This window comes from Nematostella vectensis, chromosome 3 (genome assembly GCF_932526225.1).
Source record: "Nematostella vectensis chromosome 3, jaNemVect1.1, whole genome shotgun sequence".
Lineage (NCBI taxonomy): Eukaryota > Metazoa > Cnidaria > Anthozoa > Actiniaria > Edwardsiidae > Nematostella > Nematostella vectensis.
In genome coordinates, this window is record NC_064036.1 from 9,112,016 (window position 1) to 9,138,247 (window position 26,232).

General features: G+C 43.0%; 2 protein-coding genes and 1 long non-coding RNA gene across 4 annotated transcripts in view; 1 reads left to right on the forward strand and 2 right to left on the reverse strand.

The window, feature by feature from the left end:
• On the reverse strand, window positions 1–8,406 carry LOC116618126 (organic cation transporter protein). Its single transcript, XM_048724827.1, has 10 exons — window positions 8,110–8,406; window positions 5,866–6,182; window positions 5,377–5,523; window positions 5,006–5,286; window positions 4,166–4,408; window positions 2,512–2,646; window positions 2,178–2,257; window positions 1,798–1,903; window positions 1,265–1,337; window positions 1–375 (listed from the first exon to the last, which is right to left on the reverse strand). Exons 2-10 carry the CDS (start codon window positions 6,175–6,177, stop codon window positions 79–81), a joined length of 1,674 nt encoding a protein of 557 aa, XP_048580784.1. The 5' UTR covers window positions 6,178–6,182; window positions 8,110–8,406; the 3' UTR covers window positions 1–78.
• On the forward strand, window positions 7,031–24,079 carry LOC116605620. The gene is made up of 2 exons (XR_004291577.2): window positions 7,031–7,190; window positions 23,734–24,079. It is a non-coding gene; the product is annotated as an uncharacterized LOC116605620 (long non-coding RNA).
• Window positions 23,598–26,232, reverse strand: part of LOC5512106 (organic cation transporter protein) — a 14,401-nt gene continuing 11,766 nt past the window's right edge. Inside the window, exons 6-10 of one of the 2 annotated variants that reach the window (XM_048724825.1) lie at window positions 26,024–26,158; window positions 25,566–25,645; window positions 25,334–25,439; window positions 24,838–24,910; window positions 23,598–23,977 (exon numbers count right to left, since the gene is read on the reverse strand). In XM_048724825.1, coding sequence (XP_048580782.1) covers window positions 23,681–23,977; window positions 24,838–24,910; window positions 25,334–25,439; window positions 25,566–25,645; window positions 26,024–26,158 — 691 coding nt within the window. In that variant the 3' untranslated portion in view covers window positions 23,598–23,680. The other variant, XM_048724826.1, reaches the window with a different exon arrangement.

A 26,232-nucleotide genomic window follows, 5' to 3' on the forward strand; every position in this document is an offset into this window, starting at 1 on the left:
TTCTATTGTGTACGAACCCTAGAGCCCGTTTTCTATTGTGTACGAACCCTAGAGCCCGTTTTCTAGTGTGTACGAACCCTAGAGCCCGTTTTCTAGTGTGGCCTGATCGCGTTTGTTCTGTACTGTCTCAAAGTTTGTCAGGACAACTCCGTCTTTGAACTCCACTGCTTGAGCCTTGGTCTGCTTGTGGCGTGTCAGCGGCTTACCGCAGCAGACCACAGAGTAGTCATCTTCGGCAGCCTCAGTCTGTTCGATCGTCTGGTGCATTTTGAAGAAGAGGGTTTCTGGGAGAAGGTACGTCATAGCCCCTGCGATGATTGCGGACAACCCAAATACTGTGACCGGGAACGTCATGCTGAGGCCTGGTAACTGCGCCTGAAAGAACCAATCAGAAGCCGCATTTACACAAAGGACTCTACAGTGAGACACTACTATAGATAGGAACGTTGATTGAATTAAAAGTCTTCATTTTAATGATATCTACTTTTGTATTCAGGTTGGGAAGTTTTCTTTCTATCTTTGTCCACTCCCTCTTTAGTCTCCCTTGGTTAACATAACTTTATTCTTTCACTTTGGCAAGGGTTTTCTCTTTCTCTTCTTTCCTCTTCATGCAAAAAGAGAACCAGCCAACCAAAAACCTTGGTTTATTCTTATCCTTGATATTCTTCAAATTTTACCTCTTATTCCTTTCACACCTTTACTTCGTTTTGAAGCGGTCTTTTTTTTTTGGGGGGGGGGGGGGATGGTCAGGAAAAAAAAGCATTTCTTGTATAAAAATCAAATAGTGGTAATATTATATATATATATATATATATATATATATATATATATATATATAATATATAGAAGTAAAGGTGTGAAAGGAATAAAAGGTAAAATATATATTTATATAAATCTCCTGATGAGTGGGCAACCACGAAACAGGCTTGTAGAGATGAAACGGTAGTTCGCGTGTTTTTTTCCTACAAACCAAGATATATCCCGCTCTACACCTATATATTGAGCACTGTTATATGAACGCCTGCACTCACGCATTATATATATATATATATATATATATATTATATATATATATATATATATATATATATATATATATATATATATATATATATATATATATACATACTAATATTAAGTTTAAGTTTAGAACCAAGATATGTTTATCACTCTGGTCTATAACCAAAAAAAAAACTATTTAAAAAACCTTTACTTCCTTTTGAATAGACATGAGTCAGCTTAATCCTGAAGTATGTTTACTCACAATCATCGTGAAGTATGGAGCTATTGTTCCACCAATTCTTCCAATCAGCGAACCAGTACCCAACGCCGAGTTACTGCGGGTCAAACCATTTATAGTTTAGCATGATGAACTGAGTTGCGTGCACGCATGTTTAGTCGTCGCTGCGTAGTACTGAGACGGCAATTCATGATTTCTGAAGTCCAGCACGAGTCGGCGTCTTGATACTGGTAAGAGCAAGAATAAATGCAAGCGAGAATCGGCCAAACACAAGCGCAAGAAAATCAACCAGTTGCGCTTTCCTGCTCTTTTATTGATATTCCAGTAAGAAAATAATTACGTGCGCTGCGCTTACGCCTGCGTCCTAGTGAAATCCATTCTGTTGGTAAGCTTATTGCATTTACTTCTCGAGGGATTCCTGAAAGATTCTCACATGAGTTTTGTATGATCTCTTGGTTATCCGATTAGGAGAGTCATGGGTACTTTAACCATAACGACGTGTTCGGCAAACTCCTTTCGCAGCTGATGAGCCTAATAATAGACAGTGGTTTACTTACCGTAGTACTGTAGGGTAAAGCTCCGCAGTGATGAGGTAGACTGTGCCCCAGTTCGGCCCGATGATAATACTAAGAATTGTCAGGATTGTTGTTGCCATTGGATACTCTGGTTGCAAATCAATAATGACGTAAATGATAATTGTACTGTTGAGTCAAAATGCTGATGATGATGACAATTGTGATGATGATAATGATAAAGCGATGGTGGTGGTGATAATTATGATAATTGTAAGGTGATGGAGATGGTGGTAATGATGATGGTGCTAGTGATGCTGATGGTGATGGTGATGGCAATACTGGTGGTGGAGACGATGATGATAATGATGATGGTGGTGGTGATGATCATAGTGAGAAGAAGTCGTAATTCAAAGGAGGCTTACTCTCATTGACGGCCAAGATGATAAGCAATGATGTGCCTCCAATAATGGCGTACACTCCGTGATACGAACGCCTCCCAAACCTATAATTGCAAAGAAAATTGTTACAAAGCTTAACAATTATGTCAAATGAAATCTTTTACACGCATCGCTACCGTTCCCACCAAGTGAGAGACAGAAAGTTGCAAGTAAAAAATACGGCCAAATGCGGCCGTACACACAATCCACCCCTTGTATCCGCGTCTGCCAAGAGGTTAATTTTCCGGGCGGAGAGATATACAGATAAATAAGCCCCTCACCTAGAATGGTTATCTATCTGGCCGACAAGCTGACTTACTTTGCAAGAAAGATGTAGTCGAGTGGAATAGCAATAGTCGCGATAGATCTTGTAACTGCATAATTCACATAGATATCCCCGGCCAACTGCGATAGGTACAAGTACAACCCAAAATTTACGAAAGCCACCACGAACCTAGAAAAAAACAGTGTTTTTTATTTTCATTTTAAATTACAATTCCAATTCTACCCTTTACCACCATTCCCTTTTACCGTCATCATTCCATTTTCCCTTTGCCAATGTTTCCTTATCCTGTTGTTATTGGATAGGATAGCCCGTAATGGATAGCAGGCTCGAAATAATTATTATAGCCGTGGCAAGCCTTGAATTATTGGGTAGGGGGGGCACGGTACAAAAACATTAAGAAACAATGGGGGGCACATCCACGCCCCCACTGGTCATTTTCTTCTAATTTTTTAAAAAAATTTGGGAGGCACGCGCCCCCTTAGTGCCCCATCCCCTTACCACCATTCCCTATTTTCCATAAACCACTATTCCTTGTTTCTCCCTTACCACCATTCCCTATTTTCCATTAACCACTATTCCATGTTTCTCCCTTACCACCATTCCCTATTTTCCATTAACCACTATTCCTTGTTTCTCCCTTACCACCATTCCCTATTTTCCATTAACCACTATTCCTTGTTTCTCCCTTACCACCATTCCCTATTTTCCATTAACCACTATTCCTTGTTTCTCCCTTACCACCATCCCCTATTTTCCATTAACCACTATTACTTGTTTCTCCCTTACCACCATTCCCTATTTTCCATTAACCACTATTCCTTGTTTCTCCCTTATCACCATTCCCTATTTTCCATTAACCACTATACCTTGTTTCTGCTTTACCACCATTCCCTATTTTCCATTAACCACTATTCCTTGTTTCTCCCTTACCACCATTCCCTATTTTCCATTAACCACTATCCCTTGTTTCTCCCTTACCACCATTCCTATTTTCCATTAACCACTATTCCTTGTTTCTCCCTTACCACCATTCCCTATTTTCCATTAACCACTATTCCTTGTTTCTCCCTTACCACCATTCCTTATTTTCCATTAACCACTATTTCTTGTTCCCCCTTACCACCATTCCCTATTTTCCATTAACCACTATTCCTTGTTTCTCCCTTACCACCATTCCCTATTTTCAATTAACCACTATTCCTTGTTTCTCCCTTACCACCATTCCCTATTTTCTATTAACCACTATTCCTTGTTTCCCCCTTACCACCAGTCCCTATTTTCCATTTACCACTATTCCTTGTTTCTCCCTAACCACCAGTCCCTATTTTCCATTAACCACTATTCCTTGTTTTTACCATACAACCATTCCCTATTTTCCATTAACCACTATTCCCTGTTCCCCCTTACCACCATTCCCCCTTTTTTCCCCGTAACGGCATACCCATTTTTCTTTCCTTACCATCATTTCTGTTTCCCCTTGCCCTTACCACCATTCCATAATTTCCTCATATACCATAATTTCTGTTTCCCTTTACCCTTATAACCATTCCCTAATTTCCTCTCTTACCATCATTTCTGTTTTCTCTTCCCCTTACCACCATTCCATAATCTCCTCTCTTACCATCATTTCTTTTTCCTTTTCCCCTTATCACTATTAAATAAATTCCTCATTTCTGTTTCCCCTTACCATTGGTAGCCCATGATAAGCGACCACTTTCTCAACTTTGCAGTCCGCACTAAGTCCAGGAGACCATAGCGCTTCTCTTTCATTTGCATTTTAAGCTGGTCCTCCTTGATCTGTTCCAACAGGCCGCGCAATGACTCTGTGTCTACATTCTGGCCTTTTTTGCCTCCGAATTTAGCGAGAACATCTAGAGACCCGTCCAAACGACCATGTAACATTAGCCAGCGTGGGGACTCGGGGATAAATCTGTTTTGTTAGCAGAGAGAGAGGGAATATGTTTTACGTCAGCGCGGAAAGTAGGGAATGAATCTGTTTTGTTAGCAGAGAGATAGGGAATATGTTTTACGTCAGCGCGGAAAGTCGGGAATGAATCTGTTTTGTTAGCAGAGAGAGAGAGAGGGAATATGTTTTACGTCAGTGCGGAAAGTCGGGAATAAATCTGTTTTGTTAGCAGAGAGAGAGGTAATATGTTTTACGTCAGCGCGGAACCTCGGGAAGGAATCTGTTTTGTTAGCAGAGAGAGAGGGAATATGTTTTACGTCAGCGTGGAAACTCGGGAATGAATCTGTTTTGATAGTCTATTTGTCTTATGTTATACGAAAGTAGTGATTTAGAAGCAGATGGGACGGGATAAGGTGCTTCGTCATATCTTTTAGAAGCATCAAAAGGCGTATCAGAAAATAACCTCAATCACCGGCGTCAGGATTTTTGACCGGAAGGGGCCCATAAGGGACTTTCTAGGCATTTTCCCCTGTATTTTAGATGCCTTATACATTTACTGTATTTTTGGCTGCTTAAAGGGGGGATGCCCGGGACTGTTTTAAAAACTGGGGAGTGTTTTACCTCCACAAAGGTAGCAAGAGCACTGCAGGGATTGAGTACACGAATAAAAGCAATCTCCAGTCACGGATGAAGTAAGACTCAAGAAGATTCAGCAACCCGCCTCCCGCCCAGAAGATCCCTGTAAGTGCGGAGATGAGGGTGCGGCGCTTGGGGCCGACCAATTCTAGAGAGTACACGAAGCTGGTCAGCATCACGCCCGTCAGACCAATGCCCAGGAGGAATCGGAGGAGAGCAAATAAGGAGATGCAGTCTGCGTAAGCGGACCCCGCGCTTGTTAGGGCCTAGTAGAATAGAAAAGATCAAAGCAACAAAGAGACAGGTTAACAATTATAAGACATATTATTCTTTTGAGCATTTCCTTTGCTTCCTACCATGAGTGTTGTGCATGCAAAAATGCACGGTTTTCGTCCCCAAGCATCCGCCATCATGCCGGAGATGACCGAGCCGATCATCATCCCCGCAAAGAAGACAGCCTGGAGCGAGGCGCCGATATATCCGCGGTCACAAATGAGGTTCCACTGAAAAGTTTGCAAAAAAACCTTGAAGAAAAGGCAAGTGGTCTGTGCTCATTCCTAGCTACATGCCTGCCCTTTTGAACCCCCTCCCTCAGCCCTTAAAACTGTTCCCTTCAAAGCACCCCTTTTACCGACATAGAAACACCCCCTTCGGAAAACAACCCCTTTCCCGGTCCCGTTAACTCCACGCCTTACCCCTTCGCGAAGAAAACCCCTTTCCCGTCCTAAAAGGCCCAATTAAGCAAAGGAAATCCCTCATATACCGCTATGAAGCACTACCTTCCTCTTATGTGTTCTAGCAACCGAACTAAACTGCAATTTGAAAGCTTGCGATCTTGTTCTAACCTCTGAGACAGAAGTGGTGAAGGGGCCGACGAACTCGTACGAGGTGCAATTATCACAGCATTTCCTTGGAGGACACGTGACATTAGCGGTTGTGCACTGGAACTCAGGAGTACCGAGGCAGAAGACGAGCGCTGTGAACTGCGCGCTTATCGGAATGATCAGCAGCTTCATAATAAGGTACAGCACTCGCTGATAAGGTCCGAACGAGCGGACGTGTGAGTCGTAGATGTCGTCGTATCTTCTCATCTTGGCGTTCTTTGTGTCGCCCAATTCGTCAGCGTTGCTGGGTGCGCTGTCTGCTGTCTCACTCATTTTACCTTAACAAACGAAAATAAAACTAAACTCATTAAGTGACACTATAATATCCTCTAGCCATTGTGCCGCATGCTCTAAAATCTCCAGGGTGGAAATGGCCGGGGGATGTTGGGGGCTGATTGTGGTTTCGAATGGGAGGGGGGGGGGGGAGGGGGCGAGAGGTGGTACCTGGGTATGACAAAGAGTACAAATAAAACTGATCGTTAAAACAATGTCCGCTGAGAAAAGTGGGGGAGGACAAGCGCCCCCTTACCACCCCCCCCTCCCCCCGTCCGCCGCACCTGTTCTCTAGCAGCGGCGTTGCCATGCCAACCTTTAGTACCATGTCATGCATAGTATGCATTTTTTAAATGCATTGTGGAAAATGCAATCCTCGAATTTTTGACATCTGAAAAAATACCTTCATATTTACACCCTAAAAGGTTAGTGTAGGGAAGGAGACTTCTCCTAGTCTAGATTAAAAGGCTAGACCGATATCTTATGCATTCGATGTGCTTGTTGTCAATCTTATAGTTAAAACAGCAACTCTCGCAAAATCGGAAGCTGACAGTAGTTGGTGAATGAAAAAGAGAGACTTTAAAAGGTAGTATTTAACTGGCCTTATTGCATGATCTATACCTAGTAAATAACAATTTACAATGGTGGAAAGAGACAAAACTTGATAATAGTTGACTTTTTTGGAAAAAAACAAACAAACAAGGTTTAGGTTATTAATGACCTTCAAGAAAACCTAGGAAAGTTGGTGGTTGATTGCACAAACTTGAAAAGTTCATTAGATCAATATTGTTCACAATAAAAATTAACATTTAGACAAAGCGGGGCTGATGCATGCACGGTCTCAATTCCCAAAGGCGGAGTTGAATTGCAAAATTTTCGTAACTCGGAGTTTCAGTGTGAGCACGCTGCGAGAATGGAGCTCACTGACAGCGAAGAAGAGCGACTTATTTTTATTACGCCAAATATCTATTTTCAAGAACTGTAATGTCGACGACAATGAACAAACGGAATGAGTGAGTAGACGCCTCAGATAGCTACCTTTATTAGTATTCACGGTTAATATCTAGTTTTTAACCTACTCCTCCTCATTAGTATTCTCGTTATTAACCTCATTCATATTTGATGAGTTCATATTAAACCCCATTTTTTCCCTGCTGATACACCAAGCCCTCCCCGTTCTTTAAGATTGTAAATTATTCATAGGTATTCTAGTGAAATAAAGGACTTGAAAGAACAATGGAAAAGGTGTCAATCATGTAATAAAGTTACGTTAGCCATTGCCAACCTGTCGGTTCGACTTGAACACATTTGAATCAATACGAAACCTATTCAGAGAAGTTTTTGATGGCTATTCACTTTCTTTTAAATGACACATTTTCTTGAGTTCTCTTCGACTTAGAAAACAACACAAACAAAATGTTGTGGAGCTCGTAAAAGTCAGTTTAATTTTTAAAGTAACATAGTTTTACCATGAATCGCCTCCAAATGGGCCTTATCATTTAATAATTTGTGTAATTCTCTTTCTAATAATTCATAAACTATTTATATCTTTGTTTACAATAAATTCTAAGAGTATAGCCTTAAAATGCTCAAAGAATAATAAGGGCCAGGCCTCAACTGAAAATCAGCCGTTCTTATAAAAAGAGTGGAATAATATTTTTATGTTATAACAACATTTTCGATTTCCCTTTGCCGCTGTATAAACTAGATTACTGTAAATTGCAAAATACAAATATAAGAAAAAATATCACAAATACTTCAAAGAGATTTTTGAGCCGGTCGGGTAGTTTTCTCTCAGCTGAATGATCTAAAACTTGTAAGTTCAGTAAGTTGTTGTGTGCTTGATAAAGTTTTGTTTTGTAACTCCCAGCGTGGAGATGGTGAAAATAATTCTTCCATAAATATGATGGCATACAGTGGTATATGATGTACCTTAGAGCTTCTCCGATCCTTTTTAAAGTTTTTTTTCCTTAGTTGAATTCTCTTGTTATTATTGCACCACACAACATCCACAGATGTACCTCGCACGTACCAACCAATATTTGTACAGTCCAGATAGACCCAATTAGCTAAACAAACAGCAACTGTGGAGTAATTTAGAGACTAACGAGTGGCAAGCTCGATCCGATACACTTTACACAAGATTCAAGAGCGCTACACAAGAAATTGTCAACTCGTGCCATTTAGAGCGATCGCGGCTGCAAAATTGACGTTATTGTGACCTTAACCAATAAAAAAAATCACACTAATTAAAATCTAGATTTGCAGATAAAGTCTTGACACAACGCAAAACATTGTTTTGCGTCGGAGTGAAAACTAACCTGTCAAGAAGAACAATAGGCACGTTACCTTGCCTTTTTTTCTATGTTACCTGTTCATAATTCGATTGACTGATCCCATAGCTGTTTTAATCACTTTATCCCGGAGCGTTAATAAATTCTTTGGTGATCAGTGATACTACAAGATTTAGATGCTAATCAGTGGTTATGCGACAACATAGTGTAATAGCCATGATACGCAATTATCACTGCCAATAGATCATGGTCTCTTGTCATCCCCCCACCCGTTGTATCCTCCATAAGTCCCTGTACAACAGTATCTGTGAGGCGAAGTTTGCAAGGCTTATGTTCCAAGCACACACAAACAAATGTTAGAAACCCAGTCTGACCCGGCGAGTTACGTAATGCCGAATGGCCGAATGTGTGATCCCTAGTTGAAAATAGCGTCTTAATATCGAGTGGGTTAAACCCGATAGCATAATGTCAGGGTCCTAGACTCGAGACTAGGCAGGTCACGAGATTCAGCTCATGTCACGAGATGAACTTGCCTCTTCAATCGGTCTCTGGGTTTGATCTGAATGACGTGAATCGTACCTGAATCGTAGGGGTTCAGCATTATACTTTGTTTTTTTGCGTCCTTTTTTTCTGATAAAAGGTTTTCACTTAATTTAGGCAAGGGGAAAGGTAAATCTCTTTCCAATTTCGATACCAGCTACCCTAGAATTTTACGTAACACCAGTTCACACTCGTCTTTTTTGCTATTTCAACTTTTTTTCCATTGAGAAAAAAAATATCAAGTAACCTATTTTAATGTCTTCGGAGGAAATCCTTTCAATAGGACGTGGTTGGTTTCTCCCACGCCCTGTTAAATTGCTTCTGTTGAACGATTTGTCCATCAGACACCAAGTGAGGCTTATAAATGGCGGCTTGCTGCCTGACACGTTAGTCAGGTTGACGTCGTCATTGAAAAGTTCCCGATTCGACCGTCTAAAGGTATACGAAATCGTAGCAAAAAAGTTGCGAATTTGCCTGCGTAATCGTCGTATTCGTGTTCCGTGGAGATATTGCAATGGCATAAGAAAAATCCCCAGTTCTTTCGGAGGTGGTCAGATTTTTAAAAAACTCACCCCCTCCCCCAAACGCGGTCACTTCCATAAAAGGAAAACTAATATATTCCTTATTTGAAAAAAAAAATGCATGATTCTTGTCATTTTTAAGGTTGCCGTACCGCAGGTGCTTCGTAAACTTAATGACTTGTAATCAGAAGAGAAAAACAGTGACTGTGACCATCTTTGGTCAATGGAGAAAGTATCTGAAAAGAAAAAACTAAGAAGTCCGCATGACTGGCTAGATTATCTCATCGTTCTATTGTATTCCCGTTCTTCGTCTGTGGTGACACCAATCCAATGTGGTGAAAACTTCTGATAGCTTCTACATGACCCACGAAAAGTATAAAATACGGAAACGCGAGCATTTGAGAAGACCATCCGGGAAGCCTGTGTGGTGCGCGAGTCCCGCCCATCCTGCTTTTCTCTGCACAAGTACCAAGTTTTCGGCGGGAAAAAGGTACTCTGCTTCAACTTCCCCAAGGCGTTTGGTCAGTCAACTACGTTGACTCGTAAGGCTCGGGGATTTTCACAACGTTTGGATAAAATTTCTTGAAATTTTACATGTCTAGTCGAGCGTATGCCTTGCCTTGCTAGTTCAATGCAACCTCCTCCGCAGGGTCTTCTGGGTAATTTTCAATAGACGCCATATTGAAAATTACCTAGAAGACCCTGGTGACGAGGTTGGGTCCAACGCAAGCTGTGCAATGGTTTGACGCATGCGCAGTAATATATCAACGAATTTCATGGCCACACATCAAACGATACCTTTGGTTTGCAGAAGCTTGGGTCTCATTTATTTAAGCTTTTACTGTTTAATTCACAAAAATCTCACACAAGAATGTGAGTGAGCAATTGCAGGATATGAGTTTTTTAAGTAATTTCCTATGTATGTATCTGACAACAGTGGCGGATACAAGGGGGTGGATTGGGTGGATATCCACCCCGCTTTTTTAGTAAAAAAAAATGAAAAGTCACGTCTGAGGGACGGGAGGTCCTTTCCAATTTCCTTTGCCTGACGCGACAAATCCAATTCAGCGTGAAGTATTGTACAGTGACCTACCAAAAACCACGTGATCAGTTATAAGCCGTCTATCCGCCATTATTCACGAGTAAGTACGCAGCTGCTTTGTGTCCTATTATCTTTGTTCTACAAAGGAGTTCTTTTGTCTCTATTCTTCTCGTTTTTTGTGTCGAGGTGCGGATATTGTTTATTTCCCCAATCAAATTGCAGCTTGTAAGAGCTGCGTACTGACCCTTATTTACCTCCCATTTTTAAATCCTGGATCAGCCCCTGGCCAACGAACATCCAACTGTCGAACCGTCAATTGTCAAGCTGTTTTTGCTGTTATTTTTTACTTGCTTGCAATTCTCTCAGCGATTTATTATCGGTATTTAATATCTAGATTTCACCAAACCTATACATATCTTCTACCCTGATTAGAAGCACTTCTATCCTTGAGTAGAAGTTAGAAGCAGAGCAGATGTTTTATCGTTTCCACAATTTATTGAACTCTATTGGTACGTCTTGTTTTAAAATTTTAAATTCAAATCTTACTTATTTATCCAACCTCTCATCACACTTTATTTTAACCAAATACTATACCAAGGGACAGGATACCGGTTATTTTAACACGTCGGCTCTCAATTCAAAGTAAATGAGATAAGAATTGCGAGTCAAACTAGATTAAAAGTATTATTATTTAAATATGCAAACAAATATAAGATGATTATATTTGTGCTGTTGGTTCTTGGTGTGATTTTAATTGCATTTGCCCTGTTCGATTGTTTGCTTGCATACGTATGTGAAATATTCAACCTTGGAACCACGCCCCTATAACAACGAACCGTGCAACACAATACACAACACAAGCTGTACCTTGGGACCACGCCCTATAACAATGAACCGTGCAACAAAATACACAACACAAGCTGTACCTTGGAACCACGCCCCTATAACAATGAACCGTGCAACACAATACACAACACAAGCTGTACCTTGGAACCACGCCCTATAACAATGAACCATGCAACACAATACACAACACAAGCTGTACCTTGGGACCACGCCCCTATAACAATGAACCGTGCAACACAATACACAACACAAGCTGTACCTTGGAACCACGCCCTATAACAATGAACCGTGCAACAAAATACACCAAACAAGCTGTACCTTGGGACCACGCCCCTATAACAATGAACCGTGCAACACAATACACAACACAAGCTGTACCTTGGAACCACGCCCTATAACAATGAACCGTGCAACAAAATACACAACACAAGCTGTACCTTGGAACCACGTCCCTATAACAATGAACCATGCAACAAAATACACAACACAAGCTGTACCTTGGAACCACGCCCTATAACAATGAACCGTGCAACAAAATACACAACACAAGCTGTACCTTGGAACCACGCCCCTATAACAATGAACCATGCAACAAAATACACAACACAAGCTGTACCTTGGAACCACGCCCTATAACAATGAACCGTGCAACACAATACACAACACAAGCTGTACCTTGGAACCACGCCCCTATAACAATGAACCGTACAACAAAATACACAACACAAGCTGTACCTTGGAACCACGCCCTATAACAATGAACCGTGCAACAAAATACACCAAACAAGCTGTACCTTGGAACCACGCCCCTATAACAATAAACCATGCAACACAATACACAACACAAGCTGTACCTTGGAACCACGCCCCTATAACAATGAACCATGCAACACAATACACAACACAAACTGTACCTTGGAACCACGCCCCTATAACAATGAACCGTGCAACACAATACACAACACAAGCTGTACCTTGGAACCACGCCCCTATAACAATGAACCATGCAACACAATACACAACACAAGCTGTACCTTGGAGCCACGCCCCTATAACAATGAACCATGCAACAAAATACACAACACAAGCTGTACCTTGGAACCACGCCCTATAGCAATGAACCATGCAACAAAATACACAACACAAGCTGTACCTTGGAACCACGCCCCTATAACAATGAACCGTGCAACAAAATACACAACACAACCTGTACCTTGGAACCACGCCCCTATAACAATGAACCGTGCAACACAATACACAACACAAGCTGTACCTTGGAACCACGCCCCTATAACAATGAACCGTGCAACACAATACACAACACAAGCTGTACCTTGGAACCACGCCCCTATAACAATGAACCGTGCAACACAATACACAACACAAGCTGTACCTTGGAACCACGCCCCTATAACAATGAACCATGCAACAAAATACACAACACAAGCTGTACCTTGGAACCACGCCCCTATAACAATGAACCGTGCAACACAATACACAACACAACCTGTACCTTGGAACCACGCCCCTATAACAATGAACCGTGCAACACAATACACAACACAAGCTGTACCTTGGAACCACGCCCCTATAACAATGAACCATGCAACAAAATACACAACACAAGCTGTACCTTGGAACCACGCCCCTATAACAATGAACCATGCAACACAATACACAACACAACCTGTACCTTGGAACCACGCCCCTATAACAATGAACCGTGCAACACAATACACAACACAAGCTGTACCTTGGGACCACGCCCTATAACAATGAACCGTGCAACACAATACACAACACAAGCTGTACCTTGGGACCACGCCCTATAACAATGAACCGTGCAACACAATACACCAAACAAGCTGTACCTTGGAACCACGCCCTATAACAATGAACCATGCAACAAAATACACAACACAAGCTGTACCTTGGAACCACGCCCCTACAGCAATGAACCGTGCAACAAAATACACCAAACAAGCTGTACCTTGGAACCACGCCCCTACAGCAACGAACCGTGCAACACAATACACAACACAAGCTGTACCTTGGAACCACGCCCCTATAACAATGAACCATGCAACAAAATACACAACACAAGCTGTACCTTGGAACCACGCCCCTATAACAATGAACCATGCAACACAATACACAACACAAGCTGTACCTTGGAGCCACGCCCCTATAACAATGAACCATGCAACACAATACACAACACAAGCTGTACCTTGGAACCACGCCCCTATAACAATGAACCATGCAACACAATACACAACACTAGCTGTACCTTGGAACCACGCCCCTATAACAATGAACCATGCAACACAATACACAACACAAGCTGTACCTTGGAACCACGCCCCTATAACAATGAACCGAGCAACAAAATACACAACACAAGCTGTACCTTGGAGCCACGCCCATATAACAATGAACCATGCAACAAAATACACCGCACAAGCTGTACCTTGGAACCACGCCCTATAACAATGAACCATGCAACACAATACACAACACTAGCTGTACCTTGGAACCACGCCCTATAACAATGAACCGTGCAACAAAATACACAGCACAAGCTGTACCTTGGAACCACGCCCCTATAACAATGAACCATACAACAAAATACACAACACAAGCTGTACCTTGGAACCACGCCCCTACAGAAATGAACCGTGCAACACAATACACAACACAAGCTGTACCTTGGAACCACGCCCTATAACAATGAACCGTGCAACAAAATACACAACACAAGCTGTACCTTGGGACCACGCCCCTACAGCAACAAACCGTGCAACACAATACACAACACAAGCTGTACCTTGGGACCACGCCCCTATAACAATGAACCATGCAACAAAATACACAACACAAGCTGTACCTTGGGACCACGCCCCTACAGCAACAAACCGTGCAACAAAATACACAACACAAGCTGTACCTTGGGACCACGCCCCTATAACAATGAACCGTGCAACAAAATACACAACACAAGCTGTACCTTGGAACCACGCCCCTATAACAATGAACCGTGCAACAAAATACACAACACAAGCTGTACCTTGGAACCACGCCCCTATAACAATGAACCGTGCAACAAAATACACAACACAAGCTGTACCTTGGGACCACGCCCCTATAACAATGAACCGTGCAACACAATACACAACACAAGCTGTACCATGGAACCACGCCCTATAACAATGAACCATGCAACACAATACACAACACAAGCTGTACCTTGGGACCACGCCCCTATAACAATGAACCGTGCAACAAAATACACAACACAACCTGTACCTTGGGACCACGCCCCTATAACAATGAACCGTGCAACAAAATACACAATACAACCTGTACCTTGGAACCACGCCCCTATAACAATGAACCGTGCAACAAAATACACAACACAAGCTGTACCTTGGGACCACGCCCCTACAGCAACAGACCGTGCAACACAATACACAACACAAGCTGTACCTTGGAACCACGCCCCTATAACAATGAACCATGCAACACAATACACAACACAAGCTGTACCTTGGAACCACGCCCCTATAACAATGAACCATGCAACACAATACACAACACTAGCTGTACCTTGGTACCACGCCCCTATAACAATGAACCGTGCAACACAATACACAACACAAGCTGTACCTTGGAACCACGCCCCTATAACAATGAACCATGCAACAAAATACACAACACAAGCTGTACCTTGGAACCACGCCCCTATAACAATGAACCGTGCAACACAATACACAACACAACCTGTACCTTGGAACCACGCCCCTATAACAATGAACCGTGCAACACAATACACAACACAAGCTGTACCTTGGAACCACGCCCCTATAACAATGAACCATGCAACAAAATACACAACACAAGCTGTACCTTGGGACCACGCCCTATAACAATGAACCGTGCAACACAATACACAACACAAGCTGTACCTTGGGACCACGCCCTATAACAATGAACCGTGCAACACAATACACCAAACAAGCTGTACCTTGGAACCACGCCCTATAACAATGAACCATGCAACAAAATACACAACACAAGCTGTACCTTGGAACCACGCCCCTACAGCAATGAACCGTGCAACAAAATACACCAAACAAGCTGTACCTTGGAACCACGCCCCTACAGCAACGAACCGTGCAACACAATACACAACACAAGCTGTACCTTGGAACCACGCCCCTATAACAATGAACCATGCAACAAAATACACAACACAAGCTGTACCTTGGAACCACGCCCCTATAACAATGAACCATGCAACACAATACACAACACAAGCTGTACCTTGGAGCCACGCCCCTATAACAATGAACCATGCAACACAATACACAACACAAGCTGTACCTTGGAACCACGCCCCTATAACAATGAACCATGCAACACAATACACAACACTAGCTGTACCTTGGAACCACGCCCCTATAACAATGAACCATGCAACACAATACACAACACAAGCTGTACCTTGGAACCACGCCCCTATAACAATGAACCGAGCAACAAAATACACAACACAAGCTGTACCTTGGAGCCACGCCCATATAACAATGAACCATGCAACAAAATACACCGCACAAGCTGTACCTTGGAACCACGCCCTATAACAATGAACCATGCAACACAATACACAACACTAGCTGTACCTTGGAACCACGCCCTATAACAATGAACCGTGCAACAAAATACACAGCACAAGCTGTACCTTGGAACCACGCCCCTATAACAATGAACCATACAACAAAATACACAACACAAGCTGTACCTTGGAACCACGCCCCTACAGAAATGAACCGTGCAACACAATACACAACACAAGCTGTACCTTGGAACCACGCCCTATAACAATGAACCGTGCAACAAAATACACAACACAAGCTGTACCTTGGGACCACGCCCCTACAGCAACAAACCGTGCAACACAATACACAACACAAGCTGTACCTTGGGACCACGCCCCTATAACAATGAACCATGCAACAAAATACACAACACAAGCTGTACCTTGGGACCACGCCCCTACAGCAACAAACCGTGCAACAAAATACACAACACAAGCTGTACCTTGGGACCACGCCCCTATAACAATGAACCGTGCAACAAAATACACAACACAAGCTGTACCTTGGAACCACGCCCCTATAACAATGAACCGTGCAACAAAATACACAACACAAGCTGTACCTTGGAACCACGCCCCTATAACAATGAACCGTGCAACAAAATACACAACACAAGCTGTACCTTGGGACCACGCCCCTATAACAATGAACCGTGCAACACAATACACAACACAAGCTGTACCATGGAACCACGCCCTATAACAATGAACCATGCAACACAATACACAACACAAGCTGTACCTTGGGACCACGCCCCTATAACAATGAACCGTGCAACAAAATACACAACACAACCTGTACCTTGGGACCACGCCCCTATAACAATGAACCGTGCAACAAAATACACAATACAACCTGTACCTTGGAACCACGCCCCTATAACAATGAACCGTGCAACAAAATACACAACACAAGCTGTACCTTGGGACCACGCCCCTACAGCAACAGACCGTGCAACACAATACACAACACAAGCTGTACCTTGGAACCACGCCCCTATAACAATGAACCATGCAACAAAATACACAACGCAAGCTGTACCTTGGAACCACGCCCCTATAACAATGAACCGTGCAACAAAATACACAACACAAACTGTACCTTGGAACCACGCCCCTACAGCAACGAACCGTGCAACACAATACACAACACAAGCTGTACCTTGGAACCACGCCCCTATAACAATGAACCATGCAACAAAATACACAACACAAGCTGTACCTTGGAACCACGCCCCTATAACAATGAACCATGCAACACAATACACAACACAAGCTGTACCTTGGAGCCACGCCCCTATAACAATGAACCATGCAACACAATACACAACACAAGCTGTACCTTGGAACCACGCCCCTATAACAATGAACCATGCAACACAATACACAACACTAGCTGTACCTTGGTACCACGCCCCTATAACAATGAACCATGCAACACAATACACAACACAAGCTGTACCTTGGAACCACGCCCCTATAACAATGAACCGAGCAACAAAATACACAACACAAGCTGTACCTTGGAGCCACGCCCCTATAACAATGAACCATGCAACAAAATACACCGCACAAGCTGTACCTTGGAACCACGCCCTATAACAATGAACCGAGCAACAAAATACACAACACAAGCTGTACCTTGGAACCACGCCCCTATAACAATGAACCATACAACAAAATACACAACACAAGCTGTACCTTGGAACCACGCCCCTACAGAAATGAACCGTGCAACACAATACACAACACAAGCTGTACCTTGGAACCACGCCCTATAACAATGAACCGTGCAACAAAATACACAACACAAGCTGTACCTTGGGACCACGCCCCTACAGCAACAAACCGTGCAACACAATACACAACACAAGCTGTACCTTGGGACCACGCCCCTATAACAATGAACCATGCAACAAAATACACAACACAAGCTGTACCTTGGGACCACGCCCCTACAGCAACAAACCGTGCAACAAAATACACAACACAAGCTGTACCTTGGGACCACGCCCCTATAACAATGAACCGTGCAACAAAATACACAACACAAGCTGTACCTTGGAACCACGCCCCTATAACAATGAACCGTGCAACAAAATACACAACACAAGCTGTACCTTGGAACCACGCCCCTATAACAATGAACCGTGCAACAAAATACACAACACAAGCTGTACCTTGGGACCACGCCCCTATAACAATGAACCGTGCAACACAATACACAACACAAGCTGTACCTTGGAACCACGCCCTATAACAATGAACCATGCAACACAATACACAACACAAGCTGTACCTTGGGACCACGCCCCTATAACAATGAACCGTGCAACAAAATACACAACACAACCTGTACCTTGGGACCACGCCCCTATAACAATGAACCGTGCAACAAAATACACAACACAACCTGTACCTTGGAACCACGCCCCCATAACAATGAACCGTGCAACAAAATACACAACACAAGCTGTACCTTGGGACCACGCCCCTACAGCAACAAACCGTGCAACACAATACACAACACAAGCTGTACCTTGGAACCACGCCCCTATAACAATGAACCATGCAACAAAATACACAACGCAAGCTGTACCTTGGAACCACGCCCCTATAACAATGAACCGTGCAACAAAATACACAACACAAACTGTACCTTGGAACCACGCCCCTACAGAAATGAACCGTGCAACACAATACACAACACAAGCTGTACCTTGGAACCACGCCCTATAACAATGAACCGTGCAACAAAATACACCAAACAAGCTGTACCTTGGGACCACGCCCCTATAACAATGAACCGTGCAACACAATACACAACACAAGCTGTACCTTGGAACCACGCCCTATAACAATGAACCGTGCAACAAAATACACAACACAAGCTGTACCTTGGAACCACGCCCCTATAACAATGAACCATGCAACAAAATACACAACACAAGCTGTACCTTGGAACCACGCCCTATAACAATGAACCGTGCAACAAAATACACAACACAAGCTGTACCTTGGAACCACGCCCCTATAACAATGAACCATGCAACACAATACACAACACAAACTGTACCTTGGAACCACGCCCCTATAACAATGAACCGTGCAACACAATACACAACACAAGCTGTACCTTGGAACCACGCCCTATAACAATGAACCATGCAACAAAATACACAACACAACCTGTACCTTGGAACCACGCCCCTATAACAATGAACCGTGCAACACAATACACAACACAAGCTGTACCTTGGGACCACGCCCCTATAACAATGAACCATGCAACACAATACACAACACAAGCTGTACCTTGGAGCCACGCCCCTATAACAATGAACCATGCAACAAAATACACAACACAAGCTGTACCTTGGAACCACGCCCTATAGCAATGAACCATGCAACAAAATACACAACACAAGCTGTACCTTGGAACCACGCCCCTATAACAATGAACCGTGCAACAAAATACACAACACAACCTGTACCTTGGAACCACGCCCCTATAACAATGAACCGTGCAACACAATACACAACACAAGCTGTACCTTGGAACCACGCCCCTATAACAATGAACCGTGCAACACAATACACAACACAAGCTGTACCTTGGAACCACGCCCCTATATCAATGAACCGTGCAACAAAATACACAACACAAACTGTACCTTGGAACCACGCCCCTACAGAAATGAACCGTGCAACACAATACACAACACAAGCTGTACCTTGGGACCACGCCCCTATAACAATGAACCGTGCAACACAATACACAACACAAGCTGTACCTTGGAACCACGCCCTATAACAATGAACCGTGCAACAAAATACACCAAACAAGCTGTACCTTGGGACCACGCCCCTATAACAATGAACCGTGCAACACAATACACAACACAAGCTGTACCTTGGAACCACGCCCTATAACAATGAACCGTGCAACAAAATACACAACACAAGCTGTACCTTGGAACCACGCCCCTATAACAATGAACCATGCAACAAAATACACAACACAAGCTGTACCTTGGAACCACGCCCTATAACAATGAACCGTGCAACAAAATACACAACACAAGCTGTACCTTGGAACCACGCCCCTATAACAATGAACCATGCAACACAATACACAACACAAACTGTACCTTGGAACCACGCCCCTATAACAATGAACCGTGCAACACAATACACAACACAAGCTGTACCTTGGAACCACGCCCCTATAACAATGAACCATGCAACACAATACACAACACAAGCTGTACCTTGGAGCCACGCCCCTATAACAATGAACCATGCAACACAATACACAACACAAGCTGTACCTTGGAACCACGCCCCTATAACAATGAACCATGCAACACAATACACGACACTAGCTGTACCTTGGAACCACGCCCCTATAACAATGAACCATGCAACACAATACACAACACAAGCTGTACCTTGGAACCACGCCCCTATAACAATGAACCGAGCAACAAAATACACAACACAAGCTGTACCTTGGAGCCACGCCCCTATAACAATGAACCATGCAACAAAATACACCGCACAAGCTGTACCTTGGAACCACGCCCTATAACAATGAACCATGCAACACAATACACAACACTAGCTGTACCTTGGGACCACGCCCTATAACAATGAACCGTGCAACAAAATACACAACACAAGCTGTACCTTGGAACCACGCCCCTATAACAATGAACCATACAACAAAATACACAACACAAGCTGTACCTTGGAACCACGCCCCTACAGAAATGAACCGTGCAACACAATACACAACACAAGCTGTACCTTGGAACCACGCCCTATAACAATGAACCGTGCAACAAAATACACAACACAAGCTGTACCTTGGGACCACGCCCCTACAGCAACAAACCGTGCAACACAATACACAACACAAGCTGTACCTTGGGACCACGCCCCTATAACAATGAACCATGCAACAAAATACACAACACAAGCTGTACCTTGGGACCACGCCCCTACAGCAACAAACCGTGCAACAAAATACACAACACAAGCTGTACCTTGGGACCACGCCCCTATAACAATGAACCGTGCAACAAAATACACAACACAAGCTGTACCTTGGAACCACGCCCCTATAACAATGAACCGTGCAACAAAATACACAACACAAGCTGTACCTTGGAACCACGCCCCTATAACAATGAACCGTGCAACAAAATACACAACACAAGCTGTACCTTGGGACCACGCCCCTATAACAATGAACCGTGCAACACTATACACAACACAAGCTGTACCTTGGAACCACGCCCTATAACAATGAACCATGCAACACAATACACAACACAAGCTGTACCTTGGGACCACGCCCCTATAACAATGAACCGTGCAACAAAATACACAACACAACCTGTACCTTGGGACCACGCCCCTATAACAATGAACCGTGCAACAAAATACACAACACAACCTGTACCTTGGAACCACGCCCCTATAACAATGAACCGTGCAACAAAATACACAACACAAGCTGTACCTTGGGACCACGCCCCTACAGCAACAAACCGTGCAACACAATACACAACACAAGCTGTACCTTGGAACCACGCCCCTATAACAATGAACCATGCAACAAAATACACAACGCAAGCTGTACCTTGGAACCACGCCCCTATAACAATGAACCGTGCAACAAAATACACAACACAAACTGTACCTTGGAACCACGCCCCTACAGCAACGAACCGTGCAACACAATACACAACACAAGCTGTACCTTGGAACCACGCCCCTATAACAATGAACCGTGCAACACAATACACAACACAAGCTGTACCTTGGAACCACGCCCCTATAACAATGAACCGTGCAACAAAATACACAACACAAGCTGTACCTTGGAACCACGCCCCTATAACAATGAACCATGCAACACAATACACAACACAAGCTGTACCTTGGAGCCACGCCCCTATAACAATGAACCATGCAACACAATACACAACACAAGCTGTACCTTGGAACCACGCCCCTATAACAATGAACCATGCAACACAATACACAACACTAGCTGTACCTTGGAACCACGCCCCTATAACAATGAACCATGCAACACAATACACAACACAAGCTGTACCTTGGAACCACGCCCCTATAACAATGAACCGAGCAACAAAATACACAACACAAGCTGTACCTTGGAGCCACGCCCCTATAACAATGAACCATGCAACAAAATACACCGCACAAGCTGTACCTTGGAACCACGCCCTATAACAATGAACCATGCAACACAATACACAACACTAGCTGTACTTTGGAACCACGCCCCTATAACAATGAACCGTGCAACAAAATACACAACACAAGCTGTACCTTGGGACCACGCCCCTACAGCAACAAACCGTGCAACACAATACACAACACAAGCTGTACCTTGGGACCACGCCCCTATAACAATGAACCATGCAACAAATACACAACACAAGCTGTACCTTGGGACCACGCCCCTACAGCAACAAACCGTGCAACAAAATACACAACACAAGCTGTACCTTGGAACCACGCCCCTATAACAATGAACCATGCAACACAATACACAACACAAGCTGTACCTTGGAACCACGCCCCTATAACAATGAACCATGCAACACAATACACAACACTAGCTGTACCTTGGAACCACGCCCCTATAACAATGAACCATGCAACACAATACACAACACAAGCTGTACCTTGGAACCACGCCCCTATAACAATGAACCGAGCAACAAAATACACAACACAAGCTGTACCTTGGAGCCACGCCCCTATAACAATGAACCATGCAACAAAATACACCGCACAAGCTGTACCTTGGAACCACGCCCTATAACAATGAACCATGCAACACAATACACAACACTAGCTGTACTTTGGAACCACGCCCCTATAACAATGAACCGTGCAACAAAATACACAACACAAGCTGTACCTTGGGACCACGCCCCTACAGCAACAAACCGTGCAACACAATACACAACACAAGCTGTACCTTGGGACCACGCCCCTATAACAATGAACCATGCAACAAATACACAACACAAGCTGTACCTTGGGACCACGCCCCTACAGCAACAAACCGTGCAACAAAATACACAACACAAGCTGTACCTTGGAACCACGCCCCTATAACAATGAACCATGCAACAAAATACACAATACAAGCTGTACTCTGGGACCCCTTCACCACCGAAACATGCAAGACAATACACACATAAGCAATGAACCATCTAACACACTTCAATACACAAGCTGTACCCAGTGACCACGTCTGTACAAAAATTAACCATGCGACACACACCCTAGAGCCCGTTTTCTAGTGTGTACGAGACCTAGAGCCCATTTTCTAGTGTGTACGAGAACTAGATCGCGTTTTCTAGTGTGTACGAACCTTAGAGCCATTTTCTAGTGTGTACGAACCCTAGAGCACGTTTACAATTGTGTACGAACCCTAGAGCACGTTTTCTAGTGTGTACGAACCTTAGAGAACGTTTTCTAGTGTCTACAAACTCTAGAACACGTTTTCAAGTGTGTACGAACCCTAGAGCCTGTTTTGTAATGTGTACGAGCCCTAGAGACCTTTTTCTAGTGTGGCCTGATCGCCTTTGTTCTGTACTGTCTCAGAGTTTATCAGGACAACTCCGTCTTTGAACTCTACTGCTTGAGCCTTGGTCTGCTTGTGGCGTGTCAGCGGCTTACCGCAGCAGACCACAGAGTAGTCATCTTCGGCAGCCTCAGTCTGTTCGATCGTCTGGTGCATTTTGGCGAAGAGGGTTTCTGGGAGAAGGTATGTCATAGCCCCTGCGATGATTGCGGACAACCCAAATACTGTGACCGGGAACGTCATGCTGAGGCCTGGTAACTGCGCCTGAAAGAACCAATCAGAAGCCGCATTTACACAAAGGACTCTACAGTGAGACACTACTATAGATAGGAACGTTGATTGAATTAAAAATTGTCTTCATTTTAATGATATCTATTTTTGTATTCAGGTTGGGACGTTTTCTTTCTATTTTTGTCCACTCCCTCTTTAGTCTCCCTTGGTTAACATAACTTTATTCTTTCACTTTGGCAAGGGTTTTCTCTTTCTTTTCTTTCCTCTTTATGCAAAAAGAGAACTAGCCAACCAAAAACCTTGGTTTATTCTTATCCTTGATATTCTTCAAATTTTGCCTTTTATTCTCTTCCATACCAAGAAAATTTTGCCAAAAGTTGTCGTTTTTGCCAAACATGCTCATTTCCTAATATACTAATGTATTCCTTATTTTGAAAATCTGTATGATTCTTATCATTTTTAAGGTTACCGTACTGCAGGTGCTCCGTAAACTTTATGACTTCGTGTATTCAGACTTTATGTATTCAGAAAAGAAAAACATTTACTGTGACTATCTTTAGTCAGTTAAGGAGGACTCTGAAAATAAACTAAGATTCCTCGATACCAGACCCCCAAAACGACAACGATTTCTTCATATGACACCTTTACTTCCTTTTGAAGCGGTCTTTTTTTTTGGGGGGGGGGATGGTCAGGAAAAAAAAGCATTTCTTGTATACAAATCAAATAGTGGTAATATTGTAAAAATATATATATATACACATACTAATATTAAGTTTAGAACCAAGATATGTTTACCACTCTGTTCTATAACCAAAAAAAAACTATTTAAAAAAAACCTTTACTTCCTTTTGAATAGACATGAGTCAGCTTAATCCTGAAGTATGTTTACTCACAATCATCGTGAAGTATGGAGCTGTTGTTCCACCTATTCTTCCAATCAGCGAACCAGTACCCAACGCCGAGTTACTGCGGGTCAAACCATTTATAGTTTAGCATGATGAACTGAGTTGCGTGAACGCATGTTTAGTCGTCGCTGCGTAGTGCTGAGACGGCAATTCATGATTTCTGAAGTCCAGCACGAGTCGGCGTCTTGATACTGGTAAGAGCAAAAATAAATGCAAGCGAGAATCGGCCAAACACAAGCGCAAGAATTCCAGTAAGAAAATAATTACGTGCGTTGCGCTTACGCCTGCGTTCTAGTAGAATCCATTCTGTTGGTAAGCTTATTGCATTTACTTCTCGAGGGATTCCTGAAAGATTCTCACATGAGTTTTGTATGATCTCTTGGTTATCCGATTAGGAGAGTCATGGGTACTTTAACCATAACGACGTGTTCGGCAAACTCCTTTCCCAGCTGATGAGCCTATTTGAAGACAGTGGTTTACTTACCGTAGTACTGTAGGGTAAAGCTCCGCAGTGATGAGGTAGACTGTGCCCCAGTTCGGCCCGATGATAATACTAAGAATTGTCAGGATTGTTGTTGCCATTGGATACTCTGGTTGCAAATCAATAATGACGTAAATGATAATTGTACTATTGAGTCAAAATGCTGATGATGATGATAATGATGATGGTGATGATGAACATAGTGAGGAGGAGTCGTAATTTAAAGGAAGCTTACTCTCATTGACGGCTAAAATGATAAGCAATGATGTGCCTCCAATAATGGCGTACACTCCGTGATACGAACGCCGCCCAAACCTATAATGGCAAAGAAAATTGTTACAAAGCTTAACAATTATGTCAAATGAAATCTTTTACACCCATCACTACCGTTCCCACCAAGTAAGAGACAGGAAGTTGCAAGTAAAATATACGGCAAAACGCGGTCTTCAGAAATTCGTTTTCTATTCATGAGGACTGAGAAGTCATCATCAAATGATGAATTTGAGGGTATCCCTAGACCTAGGGGAGGACATTTGGTAGCCAAAAGATTAAAAATATTGCTTAATTGAAATTATAAAGCGCGTCGCGTTGTAATGAATCATGCTTTTTTGTAATTTTCCGGGCGGAGAGATATACAGATAAATAAGCCCCTCAGCTAGGATGGTTATCTATTTGGCTGACAAGCTGGCTTACTTTACAAGAAAGATGTAGTCGAGTGGAATAGCAATAGTCGCGATGGATCTTGTAACTGCATAATTCACATAGATATCCCCGGCTAACTGCGACAGGTATAAGTACAAACCAAAATTTACGAAGGCCACCACGAACCTAGAAAAAAAACATTAGTTTTTTTTTTTCATTTTAAATTACAATTTTTATTCTACCCTTTATCACCATTCCCT

What these genes read in the sequence shown, in the direction of transcription:
- LOC116618126 (XM_048724827.1), bottom strand. Translation starts at nt 6,177, where the DNA reads ATGAGTGAGACAGCAGACAGCGCACCCAGCAACGCTGACGAATTGGGC. An exon ending in TCACCACTTCTGTCTCAGAG is followed by an intron (nt 5,524 to 5,865) that starts GTTAGAACAAGA and finishes CAAACTTTTCAG; the next exon opens with TGGAACCTCATTTGTGACCG. An exon ending in TTGCATGCACAACACTCATG is followed by an intron (nt 5,287 to 5,376) that starts GTAGGAAGCAAA and finishes CTATTCTACTAG; the next exon opens with GCCCTAACAAGCGCGGGGTC.